Source organism: Puma concolor, chromosome A2, assembly GCF_028749965.1.
Source record: "Puma concolor isolate L17-30 chromosome A2, mPumCon1.1.hap2, whole genome shotgun sequence".
NCBI classification, from domain to species: domain Eukaryota; kingdom Metazoa; phylum Chordata; class Mammalia; order Carnivora; family Felidae; genus Puma; species Puma concolor.
In genome coordinates this window covers 16,263,111-16,278,337 of record NC_141668.1, presented here as the reverse complement: position 1 = coordinate 16,278,337, position 15,227 = coordinate 16,263,111, and the positions used below count along the sequence as shown (strand labels likewise).

The 15,227-nt window shown below is 36.7% G+C and overlaps 1 protein-coding gene across 2 annotated transcripts in view; it reads left to right on the top strand.

Moving 5' to 3' along the window:
* Positions 1–15,227, top strand: part of TRIM24 (tripartite motif containing 24) — a 131,743-nt gene extending 116,516 nt beyond the window's left edge. For both annotated transcript variants that reach the window (XM_086689126.1, XM_086689120.1), the window contains exons 11-19: positions 1,251–1,424; positions 3,853–3,988; positions 5,770–5,842; positions 6,930–7,098; positions 9,640–9,968; positions 11,338–11,470; positions 12,706–12,780; positions 13,670–13,819; positions 14,307–15,227. In XM_086689126.1, coding sequence (XP_086545252.1) covers positions 1,251–1,424; positions 3,853–3,988; positions 5,770–5,842; positions 6,930–7,098; positions 9,640–9,968; positions 11,338–11,470; positions 12,706–12,780; positions 13,670–13,819; positions 14,307–14,516 — 1,449 coding nt within the window. In that variant the 3' untranslated portion in view covers positions 14,517–15,227. The remainder of the gene's footprint in view (positions 1–1,250; positions 1,425–3,852; positions 3,989–5,769; positions 5,843–6,929; positions 7,099–9,639; positions 9,969–11,337; positions 11,471–12,705; positions 12,781–13,669; positions 13,820–14,306) is intronic.

Genomic DNA, 15,227 nt, shown 5'->3' with positions numbered 1-15,227 from the left:
TATAGCCATTTATTCTTCCATATATCAGTCAAGTCTTATTTTTTCATAGGCTTTGAAGTAAATTGTGGAGAGCAGCATGGTTCATCTCTTCTCATTCCTAGTATTCTGCTATTATCTTAGTTAGTGTGTTTATCTCAGCCTTTAACATAAATGATAAGAGTTTCCTCAGTTGTTTATGTTTAATTACCTCTTCGTATATAAGAAATGAGTGTTAAAAAAAAATCCTGCAAGCCTGGGTCTAGAGCTAATGTTTGATGTTTGAGGTTTCACTCTAGTTTTAAGGCTACGAGGTAGATTTATTGGGAGAATTGTTAGTGTCACAATCTTTAAGTTGTACTTCTTAGACTGGTCCAGTTCCCAAAGCGTCTTTCTGTCGTCTGCCTAAAATTCAGGGCCTGGCTGCACCTTGAAGCCAGCTTGGGTAAGCAGATTGGTGGGGGCCAGTGGCAGAGTTGGGGGTGGGGGAGGGAAGCTCAGCATTCAGTGTCAGTGTGGCTTCATAATCTTCATTTTCACGGCAGTACGTCTCTGCCTTCAGATGAACCTGGTGCCCTTCAATCCAAAGACACAGTTTTCTCTATTTTAGAGAATAAACTTCCAGCCTTCATCTGTGGAAATGGAGGAAGTCTGTATTATCTTGGGGTAACTACAGTAAAGTGGGAAAGGAACATGAGCCTCAGTGCTTCTTAAACAAACTCTCAGCAGATCATCCTGTTTTCAGCCCCAGCTTTACCTCTCATGCTTTTAATTTCCAAGCTCTTAGGGGTTCTGCAATATGTGCAAACTGTTATTTAGTTTCAAGTGTCTCAGGTGGGGACAGAAGAAAATGTATCTTTTTAGCCTTCCATCTTTACCTTGAAGTTGCTATGTGCTTATGTTCCCGCCCACCCCCTATGTGTTAGCTTTTTAGGATTGGATGTTGTGGTTTTCTGATACATGCCAACTGTTTTCTGGTTAAATATATGTAATATATACATACATATATATATATATATATATATATGTATATATATACGTATATATACATATATATATATATGTATAATTTGCTTTTTATTTTTTATTTTTGGACAGGATTAATGAAAATTATACATTCCTGTCCCTCCTTGCTTTCCATTCAAATTATAGTTGAATTCAGATAGCAGAAATGTGTCTTCTACTTTGTTTTGTAACAAAGGAACAGAGATTAGTAGGACATGTTATGCTTTGGCCTGCTAATAGACCCCCTTCCTCCTTTGTTGCTACTATAGTGGCAGATCAGCAGTGGGCAGGCTGCCCCATCAACCGCCAGCAGCACATCCTCTACTCCTTCTAGTCCTACCATTACGAGTGCAGCAGGATATGATGCAAAGGCTTTCGGCTCACCTATGATTGATTTGAGCTCACCAGTGGGAGGCTCTTATAATCTTCCTTCTCTTCCAGATGTAAGTATACATAACATTTATACTAAGAATGTTTCGAAAATTTCAAGTGAATTTACCTGGTAAAAGGCTTGAGTTAGTCAGATGATAGGTTGTGTGTTGGGTGTTAGAAATTATTTTTTTTTTCTTTAGAAATAAAACAGCAGGAAAAATAAAAAGATAAGCCCTTAAACGTATATAGAGGACATCTTTCATGGCACTGATGTTAAACATGTTATAAATTAATGATTATAGTGATGGACTCTGGACTCTAAGCTGGGAAGTAAGGACCTGGGAAAGAGGTACTGGAAAGGTGAATGTTGCAATGTGCTGTATTAGAATAAGGATACGGTGGGCTGGGGAGGCTGGGATTTAAAACATCAGAAGAGATGGAGACAAGTTTAACAATGGAAATGAAAACATTTTCTCCCAGATTATGCTGGCCAGTGCAAGATTAGCTCTGGTTTATTTTATATTTAAATTAAATACATTTCCTCACTAACTTTACCAATATGACTTTCTAAAAAATCTTTTCCAAAGGCAGAAAATAAACCATCCTATAGATAGATCTCCATATAAGTTGATACTTGTTTTACCTTTCCTTATCCTACAAGGTTATAGAATTGTGACACAAACATTAAAACTTTAAAGAAACATCTGATCAGATGGTAAAATAAATTTTTTATTTTCATTATTTAGTTGGTTTTTCAGGTTACTGAGATCAATTATTTAGTTGCATCATTAACCTTACCAGAGTTATTTCATTTTTTAAATAATTGCATATACTTTAAATGGGTAAAGGACATGTATTTTTCATTCATAGGTAATATATGGGCAAACTAATTTTGTCTCATTCCTATAATTTTACCTTAGCTTTTAGGATTAACTCACAGTGTAAATAACTTTCCTTACGTTAAGATTCAATAGATCCACTCACATTCCAGTACATTTCACACTCCGAAAAGTATTGGCCAAGGTATTGCCAAAAGATTATTAAACATAAATGACCCTGTGTACTTTCCCCCTCCCCTGAAGAGGACCCACAGAAAGCACAAATCGTCCTTCTGGCCTTTTCTCTGCAGTCCTCAGATACAGGTGAACCTTTGTCTACCAGCCTTGCTCAACTGAAATTCTTCAGCTGAACCATAGAATAAAGAAGCTGATTTGAGTGACCGTTTTCTCAGTCCCCCCAAAGATGGTTCATAAGTAGCACCATTCTAGATGGAGAAGGAAAAGTAGATTCATCATAAACAATCTGTGCCCTAGGACAGTAGGAATTAAGTCTCTTGTAGGATCCTAGTTCAGAAAGGCTGGAACTATGTTAGATAATTGAACTTGATTTTAATCACAAAGACATTTTGGAGAAATAAATGGTCTATTTAAGCATGAGAAGTATTTGCATCTAAAGAATTAAAGTCTTTCCATAAAGAAGATGTGGTTTATATATACCATGGAATACTACTTGGCACTTAACAGAAGACCATGGGAGAAGGGAGGGAGAAAATAGAAACAGAGGGGGATGGAGGCAAACCACAAGAGACTCTTAAATACAGAGAACAAACTGAGGGTGGACAGGGGTTACGGCATGGGAGGGAAAATGGGTGATGGGCATTGAGGAGAGCACTTGTTGGGATGAGCACTGGGTGTTGTATGTAAGCCAATTTGACCATAAATTACATTAAAAATAAAAGAATTAAAGTCTTATTTAGTAGAAGTGTAGCATTATTTGAGCTGAGTGATCAGTTGGAAAAGAAGTGTTACCTGTATACTTGTTACATTAAAGCAAGAATCTTTAAAGGACCCATTTTCCCCTACGAAATAATAGTAATGTACTCAGGTGAGATTAGTGTTCTAGAAATATGCTATGTGTGGGCTTATTTCATCTACGTAGTGCATACCAGAGACGAGTTCTCAGCAGTGTGGATCAGTGACCACCCTTTCAGAGGACACTACACAAGGTCCTTCCTGTGTAAGGCCAGATTTTCTTCATATTCTTCAACCAGAACCACACATCACAATGTGCTTATGTTCTTATGCACATAAAAGAATCCTTTTGGCTATTAATTAAGCCAGACACTAAAGAAACTTGCAAAAATGTAAAACTGCGCTATTTTTGGAGGGGGGGGGTTACTTTTTGTTATTTTTAAATAAGTTATATATTTTTTTGTTTGAGTTTTTAAGGGTGCGAATGATACATGATACTCCTTTCTCCTTCCTCATAACTTCTGAAATAGTATGTCTTCAGTATATTTACTAAGATGGACCATTAAGATGAATAAAAGCTTTTTTCAAGATTGTTTATAGGGAAAATATACATCAGAACTTCTTAAATATGATACTCATATACTTCATTACTTGATAGTAATTAAACTATTAAAGTTTTCTTTTAAATTTAAAGTAGCTTTTAACTTGCAAAGTCGGGATGTTGTGAAATAATTTCGTTTCTTATAAGATTGACTGTTCAAGTACTATTATGCTGGACAATATTGTGAGGAAAGATACCAGTATAGATCATGGCCAGCCAAGACCACCCTCAAACAGAACCGTCCAGTCACCAAACTCATCCGTGCCATCTCCAGGCCTTGCAGGTAAAGTGAGCTTCCTTTGACTTTGGGGTGTTTTCCCATTTTTTTTTTTTTTTTTTTTTTACTCATAATTACCCTCGTCCCTCACCTCTGCCCTCCACCCTTTTCTTGGATGATTAAAATGAGTCTGAGTTTTGGGCACTGTTTAAATTTAGTCTACTTTCAAGGTGGGAAGCAAAGTTTAAACCTCTGTACCTTTTTAATTTCAACAAAACTTGTAGGCATTAGAGCATTCCTAGGAGGAAATTAGTATTATACTTACTCTTTTTGATAAGTTTTCCTGTGATATGGTATATTTTTGGATGTAAGTTGCCTAGGGTCAAAATTTATCAGTGTCAGTCTCTTCTTTGGTGGGTTTTGTGTGTGTGTGTGTCTGTGTGTCTGTGTGTGTGTGTGTGTGTGTGTGTGTGTGTGTAATTGATGTTTAAGAATTTTTAACATACCTACTCATTTCCTTTAAGAGAGAAGCACTCTCCCTAATCCTGTTCACCTAATACTACTCACAGATGTTGGCAAAATAGGTGCCTTAGAACAAAATATGGAGAGAGGAGAATTTCTGAAGGTTCATCAGTCACACAAACATAAGACAGTTACACAATATAAAAGGAGATGTTTATTTAAAACACATACAAACAAAATGGAAGAACACTGTTGACAAATATGGCATAGAAACTGTTAAATTATATAACAAGTTTGTATAAATGATTAAGGAAAATACTCAGAATTGCCAAAGGACTTGACTAGATAATTCCCTAAAGAGGAAATACAAATAGCCAGTAACTTGGGGGTTTCAATGTCACTAGTAGTCATTATAAATATCAAAATAAGATATAATTTCTAACTGTTAAATTAGCAAAGACTTAAATAGTGAAAATACTCATTGATAAGAATGTGATAAGAGAAGTACTCTGATACATAGCTGGCGGGAGTGTAACTTGACAGAACATTTCTGGATACCATTTTGACAATATTACTAAGACTAACATTTACGCATAACTGACTGTATGCTAGGCATTGGACAAAGTATCTTAATGCGTTGCCTAGTAGAATAGTTGTCTCGGTGTCTCCATTGATTGGTCTCTGTGTGGCTTTCTGTCTTGGACTGCTTTTACATCAGCACCTACTGCTTTTCGTTGTCGTCTGTAGCTTTCACTAGTACTAGTGTCCTCACTGAGATTTTGCCCTGCTTTACATTTGACTCTGTTTGGAGACTTTTTTTTTTTTTTAAGGTTTGTTTTGTTTGGTTTGGTTTTTTGTTTTTTGTTTTTTGTTTTTGAGAGAGAGGGGGAGAGAGAGAGAACAAGCAGAGGAGGGGCAGAGAGGGGGACAGAGGATCCAAAGTGGGCTCCATGCTGACAGTAGAAAATCCTATGTGGGGCTCCAACTCATGAACCAGGAGATTATGACCTGAGCCAAAGTCAGATGCTTAACCACCTGAGCCACCCAGGCGGCCCTGGAGACATTTTTGATCGTCACACCCCTGGGTGGGAGATGTGGAGAGATACTACTGGCATCTAATAACTAGTAGAGGCCAGAGATACTGCTAAATATCCACAGTGCACGGAGATCCCCCACAACAAAGAATTATCTGGCCCAAAATGCCAGGAGTACTGAGGTTTAATTCTGCTAGTCTAACCAGGTTAGACTTGGCTGGGAGTCCAACAACTGGTTATTGTTTTATATAATTCCATTTTGTTCCAGTGCTAAGTGAGCGTATTCAGTAGGAAATGACACACATAATCATTAACTCATGTTATGAACGTGAATGATTTCCTCTTCTCCAGGACCTGTTACTATGACTAGTGTTCACCCACCAATACGTTCACCTAGTGCCTCCAGTGTTGGGAGCCGAGGAAGGTAAACTGACTTAATCTTATCCTCTAGTGTATACAATCTCTGATTAGATTTCTCTTGCCAGGGCTCAATGTGCTCTTGGTACTCAATACATCTTGAACGACTTCCTTTATTTTTAACTTTTAAATCAAAATTTCAATGATTGTTATAATTTAACAAACTAATTAATGGGTTAAGTAAATAAAGTATAATTGTGTCTTTAGAGATACAAAAATTGGGGGGGATGATATGTTTGTCTTGAGCCTAATAGCAAGGAAGAAATTGAAACGAAGTAGGTATAACAGATTGCACTATATAGGATATGTACAAACACAAACTTAGGGGGAAAAGAAACAATAACTTTATACTAACTTCAATGTTCTCTGACTTTTTTAATGCCCAAACATTAGGTCTGCTTTAAAATAAACAAAGTCATAGTTGTTGAAATTCTCTCCCAGCTTACTGCTTTGCTCATCTATTTATGCTTACAGATTTCTCCTAGTGAACCCAGTTCTTATTTGCTAATCATATGGAAGATACATTCTCTCAAGAGAAAAATGTTGCCTTTAATCCCATGAGAACATTGTGGGTATCCGTAAAGGGTTTTTGTCCCAGTACATTTTTTAAAATAGCCAAACACCAACAGTTTATATCTCTAGTTAATTGTCTTCACACTTTGTGACAGTAAATCGTTAATGTGGGCCCAGAGTGCTCTTTGTCACTGACTAGAGAAGGAAGTGGGAAAGATAGTTCTGAGATATTAAAATCTGACTGCCCAATTGGAGAGCCTCAGAGTATTCAAGTCTGTTTTCTTATGATTCGGGTTTTATTTAAATCTTTTCAAATATCTTTCCAGAAGTATAGTGTGACTAATGACATAGGTTAATATGTAAAAGGTTTTTTATACAGGAAGCTGTGTGCAGGCATCTGTGTGCAGGCAGTGGTTGCATCTCACTGTCATTTATCATGGATTGTGATAATGGAACATGGTGACCATTGCTGTGAAGTTATACAGAATTACTTCTAAAAGCTATCGTTATGCTTTGTTTTGAGACACTTAAGGTAGCATTCTTTGATGTTTTTGTTTTTTCTCTCTCTCTCTCTCTTACAGCTCTGGCTCTTCCAGCAAACCAGCAGGAGCTGATTCCACACACAAAGTCCCGGTGGTCATGTTGGAGCCAATCCGAATAAAACAGGAAAACAGTGGACCACCTGAAAATTACGATTTTCCTGTGGTCATAGTGAAACAAGAATCCGATGAAGAATCTAGGCCTCAAAATGTAATTATATCAATTTGGGGGATAGGATGAAAGAAACTTGTAACTAGCAGATAGGAGGTTAAAAATGTTATGTTGAGGGGCGCCTGGGTGGTTCAGTCACTTAAGCGTCACTCACAATCTCATGGTTCGTGGGATTGAGCCCCATGTTGGGCTCTGTGCTGAGCCTGGAGACTGGTTGGGATTCTCTGTCTCTGCCCGTCCCCCACTCATGCTCTCAAAATAAATAAATCAACTTTAAAAAAATGTTATGTTTAAAAACAGGGAAATAGTCAACTTAAAGGTTGAAAAGTTTGAGGACCTCTCTCAGTAAATTAAAAGAAAAAGATGGATGGAAAATAGGGAGAAGAGTTCGAAAAATCAGGGGCATTTGGGGTTGGGCATTTGAGTAAAACAAGGAAGTTGGGCATTTGAGTAAAACACATGGAAGGTAATTGGCAAAAAAAATAATAATACAAGGAAATTTACTGTAACTGAAAACCATGCACATCTGAATTGAAAGGACCCAAATAACAGAACATTAAATGAAACCAGGACTCAAATTATATTATCATCAATTTCAGGATACCAGGATTTTAAAAGCTTCTATGATGGAAAAAACACCTTATGCAAAGGATCAGACATAATGGCAGTGAGTCCTCAAAATGGATGTTTGAATCTGAAACAAAAGAGAAATACCAAAATTGTGAGCAAAAGTATTTCATAGCCAGAACTCTACACCCAGGCAAATTCTCAATCATGCATAAAGATTAAATAAAGATTTTTAGACATAAATGCAAGGTTTGAGAAATTTTAATTCTCATGTACTCATTCTCCAGAAGATACTTGAAAGTATGCTTCATCAAAAATGGAATGAACCAAGAAAGGAGGCATAAGATCCCAGAAGAGAGACAAAAAGAGTACTTCCCAGTACAACAGCTCCCCTGGTGCATCCTGTAGCAGGGAGGATGGGAGACTCCGTAGGGATATATGTAAGAGCAAAAAAAAATGTTCGGCAGTATTGGAAAGCATTTTATAACCCTACTGGAGGCTGTGAGAATGACTTAGAGATATAGTATTTAGAAAAGTAAGCAGATGAAAGAAAAGGGTGGAAGACGGAGGGAGAGGAAAGAAGGAAGGAAGGAAGAATTGAATCACAGTAAAAACAAAAAGACAAAAAAAGGAAGTATAGTCATAGTACATTCTGTGGTTATGTGATGAACAATATTTATACTTACAGTGGTATAAACAAACACCTGTATTATACAAATTTAACTAAAAACTAGATATAATCAGGATATAACCTGAACATGAATTTAACCAGAAATTGATTTTTCAGGACACTTAACCAGTGCAGCAGTGATACTGACCAATTGGAATAGATGTTGGCCATAAAGTTATACTGGTACCAAATAAATACATACATACATACTTACTTCATAAAGCGTTAAGAAAGTGGCATGAGTGGCGTGTATGTGTGTAAGGAGTGGGTAGAGAGGCAGGAAGGAAAAATCTAATCTTCCATCATAAAGAATATACATACCCACATTTAAGACTGAAAATATGTTTAAAATTGAAAATCTGAGAAATTACAATACAAGCAAATTATTTATTTTTTAAAAAATTTTTTTTTTTCAACGTTTATTTATTTATTTTTGGGACAGAGAGAGACAGAGCATGAACGGGGGAGGGGCAGAGAGAGAGGGAGACACAGAGTTGGAAACAGGCTCCAGGCTCCGAGCCATCAGCCCAGAGCCTGACGCGGGGCTCGAACTCACGGACCGCAAGATCGTGACCTGGCTGAAGTCGGACGCTTAACCGACTGCGCCACCCAGGCGCCCCTCAAGCAAATTATTTAAAAATAAATAGCAAAAGAAAAGCTAAATAATTTAAAAATAATTGCCTCTGAGGAATGAGATTATGTAATCATGCTTTTAACTAAATCTGCATTTATTACTTTAAATATTAAAAGTTTAAAGGAAATCATAGATGTTGTTATTAAAAATTTTACCATCCCAGGCCCCAACATAAAATTTAGATTCATCTTAAAGTTATTAATAGCTCTTGCAGAAGTGAAATTAATTATAAGAATTAAAGCACAATACTTTTCTATGAATGAAAAACCAACAGTAGACATATTTTGAGTCTGGATATAATTTTTTTTAATATTTATTTATTTTGAGAGAGAGAGAAAGAGCAGGGGAGGGGCAGAAAGAGAGGGAGAGAGAAAATCCCAAGCAGGATCTGCACTGTTAGCCCAGAGCCCAACGTGGGGCTTGATCTCATGAACTAAACCTTGAGTCTGACCCTTAACCAACCAAGCTGCTCAGGCACCCCTGCTGATCTTCTATTTTGATGATAGTTTTTGGTAGAGATTCAGGTCCTCTTTACCTTTGGGGACTCTATTAGAGTAAACCTCTTCTGTTCTCATACATATTCACAGATTCTTTTGAAGTAAGCAGGTGCCTATGAGAGAGCAGTCTACGGTCCCGAATTGCAGCAGTGCTAATGAAGAATGCCAATTTTGAGAAATAAACACATATTCTTAACTTCTTTCCATTGCAGACCAACTATCCAAGGAGCATACTCACCTCCCTGCTCTTAAATAGTAGTCAGAGCTCTACCTCTGAGGAGTCTGTGCTAAGGTCAGATGCTCCTGATAGCACAGGAGATCAACCTGGACTTCACCAGGAAAATTCCTCCAATGGAAAGTCGGAGTGGCCGGATGCCTCCCAGAAGTCACCTGTTCATGTCGGAGAGACCAGGAAAGAGGACGACCCCAATGAGGACTGGTGTGCAGTTTGTCAGAATGGAGGGGAGCTCCTGTGCTGTGAGAAGTGTCCCAAAGTGTTTCATCTTTCTTGTCATGTGCCCACCTTGGCAAATTTTCCAAGGTAAGATGGTACTTACTTCCCTTTCCCACATTCTTTCACTAGAAATAATAATTGATGCTCGTTGTAATTTTGTAAAAAACTTCAGTGAAAACCCACTTCACACAAATGGATTCTTCAGCATAGGGGCTTTGATAACTCTGCTTCCCATTCTGTGCGCTTCTCTCAAAAATCTACTCTGTAAAGAAGAAGGGAAAAAAACCGTTGAATTACTTTTGAATTACTTTGAATTACTTTGAATTACTACAGATGGTTACCCTAGAAAACGGTGATCCTTACGCATAACAATGGCCACAGTTACTGCATGTTTTTGCCAAGCATTGAGCTGTATCATTTATAAATATCTCAAGTACCTTTTCCAACCATCTCTGAGATGCTGCTCCTGCTGATGATGATGGGGAAGAGCGGCCACTGCGTTGATCTCTTTAGTTCTTGGAACGCTGTACTTTTTAAAATTTAATTCCACATTTAAAGTTGAAAGAATGGGGGCGCCTGGGTGGCTCAATCGGTTAAGCGTCCCACTTCGGCTCAGGTCATGCATGATCTCACAGTTCGTGGGTTCGAGTCCCTCGTTGGGCTCTGTGCTGACAGCTCAGAGCCTGGAGCCTGCTTCAGAGTCTGTGTCTCCCTCTCTCTTTGCTCCTCCCTTGGTCACTCACTCTCTCTTGCTCTCTTTCGCTCTCACTTGCTCTCTCGTTGTCTCTCTCTCGCTCTCTCTCTCTCTCTCTCTCTCTCTCTCAAAAGTAAACATTTAAAAAAATTTTTTTAAATAATAAAGTTGCAACAATAGTACCAAGAACATTTCTTTTCCATGAATCATTTTGGGGAAAATAACAGTTGTGCCTCACATCAGCCATAAATTAATGTGTGTGTTTATTTTTTTAAGTGTTTCTTTCATGTAAGTGTTTCATACCTCCTTGCCTAACGTTTACCACTTAGGCCCTTGTATTATATTTCTGCTCTTAAGCTCTCTCAGCATGGTGCTGTGTACATAATAGATATGCAGTAAATTCTCAGTGATAAAAATTCATGCCAAATAAATAAATCTGTATCATAGATGGTATGGAGGATGTGGGAAAGTGAGATGGTGATGGGAGAAATGATGCATTAGGAATTCAGAAATTCCTGGGGCTCCCGGGTGGCTCAGTCAGTTAAGCATCTGACTCTTGATTTCAGCTCAGGTCATGACCTCATAGTTCCTGAGTTCAAGCCCTGCATCAGGCTCTGTATTGATAGCACAAAGCTTTCTTGGTATTTTCTCCCTCTCTCTCTGTCCCTCCCCTGCTTGCTCTCTATATCTCTCTCAAAATAAATAAAAATAAACTTTAAAAAAAAAAGAAAAGGAATTCAGAAATACTCTATCCCCCAACAGTGGAGAGTGGATTTGTACTTTCTGCCGGGACTTATCCAAACCAGAAGTTGAATATGATTGTGATGCTCCCAGTCACAACTCAGAGAAAAAGAAAACTGAAGGCCTTGTTAAATTAACACCAATAGATAAAAGGGTAAGTTTTTTTAAACATTTCTAACCTAGACTGTTAGCTAAACAGTTTTTTTGTTTAGATGGATTATTGTAATGCAAGTGTGCCTTTCGTCAAAGAAGTGTATATTCAAAATTTTATGCTGACCTCTTTTTTCTTTAGTTTTTTCACAAGAGCGTAAGAATCTTAAGCGATACAACCTGTGACTTTTCCTGGTTAAAATGAAAAAAAAAATCACAGTACTGTCTATACATTTTTTAGAAGCTTAAAAGACTGTAGTTGAACAAGGTAAAACATGTATCCTCTATGTGGTCCAGAGTTTTAAATTTAGTGTACCTTCAGTAAATTTGTTTTATTTTTACTATAGATAAGTTTTCTTCCTAATGTGTTGAGAATTGGCACCACAGACGGGTTTTCGTATTTATTCTTCCTGGAAATAATTCCATTCTTTTACCCAGTGGTACTGGGTTTACAACTCAAAGCCACCTAATATAGTTAACTGTAATTAACATTAAAAGCTACTACATCAACACTTCTTTAGTGCTAAAGAAGTTCCTTTGCTAAATTATTAAGTAAAACAATCAATATGAAAGTTACTGTGCAAGAAGGGGCCCAAACACACACTACCAACACGACACTGTGTTTACTGGGATAAACCCCTACGCAGGGAAAACTAGCCGATGGGACCTTCTGCATTCAGACAGGCAGCCTTGGGACTGGACACACCATAGGAAGGGTTCCACCTCTGGATCTATTACATACATATGCTCTTCTTGTTGATTATTAATTATAATCCAATATACAGTGTTGTATGTAAGCAATGAATCATGGGAATCTACCCCCAAAACCAAGAACATACCATACACACTGTGTGTTAGCCAATTTGACAACAAATTATATTAAAAAAATAAGTAAATAAATAAATAATATAAAATAAAATGTAAAATAATTATAATAATCCAATATACAATTTGGAGAGTTAAGTGGAAACTTATTTTTAAAGAGGTTCAAATAGGTTGCTCATGACACTTGATGTTCCTATAATTGTAAGAATGGCTCTCCTATATCACATACACCCCAAACTATTAAACAGTATATAGTTCAGTAAATGACTGAAGAGATGAAAATTCTTTCAATGTTTTTCCTGTATTTATCTGGCTTTAACTTTTATTCTAGTATTTTGAAACCCATGACGTTGTTAAAAATAAGTTGTGGTTTCATTATTTTATTACATTTTTTAATTTTATTTTTTTGCTTAGAAGTGTGAACGCCTACTTTTATTTCTTTATTGCCATGAAATGAGCCTGGCTTTTCAAGATCCAGTTCCTCTAACTGTAAGTATTAATATCACTTTGTGCATTTTTACACAGTAGGGTGATTTTTTTTTTTTGAAACTTGATTTATGAGAATGTATAGTCAATTTCCTATATCTGATGCATATCTTATAGTTTTATTAATACAAACAGAATGCTTTGATCTTGAATACACTTTAATGTTCACAAACTGGTCCAAAACTTGTATTCATTTCTCATATATTCTCATCTCATACATCTTACCTACTATTCTCTGGAATGATTTTTTTTTTTTAAGATTTTATTTTTTTAAAGTAATCTCTACACCCAACATGGGGCTCGAACTCATCACCCTAAGATCAAGAGTTGCATGTTCTGACAACTGACCCAGCCAGGCACCCCTCCGGACTGATTTCTGTTGTTTCTCAAGAGGCTTAGTCCTATATCCTAAGCTGTTGGGAAAAAACTGTTCATTTGAGATAAAGACCCCCAAAATTCTTTGTAGATATTTCGATTTATACAGACCCAGATTGCAACTACTAAGTAGACTTTATTTTTAAAAAAATTTTTTTTTCAACATTTATTTATTTTTGGGACAGAGAGAGACAGAGCATGAACGGGGGAGGGGCAGAGAGAGAGGGAGACACAGAATCAGAAACAGGCTCCAGGCTCCGAGCCATCAGCCCAGAGCCTGACGCGGGGCTCGAACTCACGGACCGCGAGATCGTGACCTGGCTGAAGTCGGACGGTTAACCGACTGCGCCACCCAGGCGCCCCAACTAAGTAGACTTTAAAAAGACAGGAAGGGATATGTGCGTGCGTGGGTGTGGGTGTGTGTACTATTGCTTATAAAAGGTTCCTGCTTGTAGAATTTATTTAGGACGGGTAGAATTTAGTCATTTTTATTACAGCATCTCATTTATTTTGAAAGGTGCCTGATTATTATAGAATAATTAAAAATCCAATGGACTTGTCAACCATCAAGAAGAGACTACAAGAAGATTATTCCATGTATACAAAGCCTGAAGATTTTGTAGCTGATTTTAGATTGATCTTTCAAAACTGTGCCGAATTCAATGAGGTAAGAGGGAAAAAACAAAAAACAATAGCAATGCGAAAGTAATATTAAATCAAACACTTCATCAACAAAAGAGATGAGTATCTACCAATGATAGTATAAATTTCTGAAAGTTAAAGTTTGTCAGAGAATGAAAGGTAATTAGGAAAACTTTATCCACATTACTATCCAAGGTTTATTATATGGTAAGTGGAAATGCAAATTATAGCTGACAACTTGAAAACAATTTAGAAAATAAGTAGTTACCACTCCCTTATAGAATAATCCAGATGAGTCTAAGCCTTTTATTTACTTCTTATCTGACCTTCTCTAGACTTTGTCTAGCCCCAGGCTATTATTTTACTTTACATCATTGATGATGCATAAATACTTTCCCAAAACTTGAGTTAAAAGGGAACAAAAATGTGAGAAATTTACTTATTTTATTGACTGTTGACTGTTAAAATATTGATGTTTGTTTTTAATTCATGTTTTTATTTTTATCCAACAGCCTGATTCAGAAGTAGCCAATGCTGGTATAAAACTTGAAAGCTATTTTGAAGAACTTCTAAAGAACCTTTATCCAGAAAAAAAGTTTCCTAAACTAGAATTCAGGAATGAATCAGAAGATAATAAATTTAGTGATGACTCAGATGATGACTTTGTACAGCCCCGGAAGAAACGCCTCAAAAGCATAGAGGAACGCCAGTTGCTTAAATAAAGCAACACCATTGGCGTGTGCTGGTTTTTAGATTTTTTTGTTTTTGTTTTTAAAAAACATTTTGTCAGTAATTTTAACATCATTACAAAATGAGTTTGTGACCACTCTGATCTGTAAGTTTTTGATGTTTACTAGATTTTGATTTCCCTAATAAACCATTTCTTTTAATCTTATTAAGAAAGAAAGAAAAAGAAGGAAAGGAATGAAAGTGAGGGAGCAAGGAAGGAAAGAAGAAAGAAGCATCAACAACAAAAAGACGTTCTTCCCACTTCTTGGATTTCAAAACTATAATTTGGAGTGATAGCAACTATAGAAAGGAAATAGACTATGTATGAACTCTTAAGTGGAAATTTAATGTGGTTTGGATGTGTGCGTTAATCCATTTTTAGAAAATACCACTATCCATTAATTATGGCCCAACCATGAATTAGTACTTACGAACAGTACTCCGTGAACATGAGTGGTAATAAGAGTTCTATCCTAGGATGCTGACTGGTGCAACGAAAAAGTAGATTAGATGCTATTAAGAGGCACCTAACAGTATATAATGTAAGATGGCAACTGTATTAAAGAAAAAGCAGGAAAACAAATGTTTGATTTTTGTTTTGTTTTTTTTTTTCTTGTCTGTAGAAGTGTTTGGTATAGCAGGTGTTCAAAGCCATTTTTCGTACATTTCTAAATATAACTTCTTCCACTGAGGAAGTAAGCGTA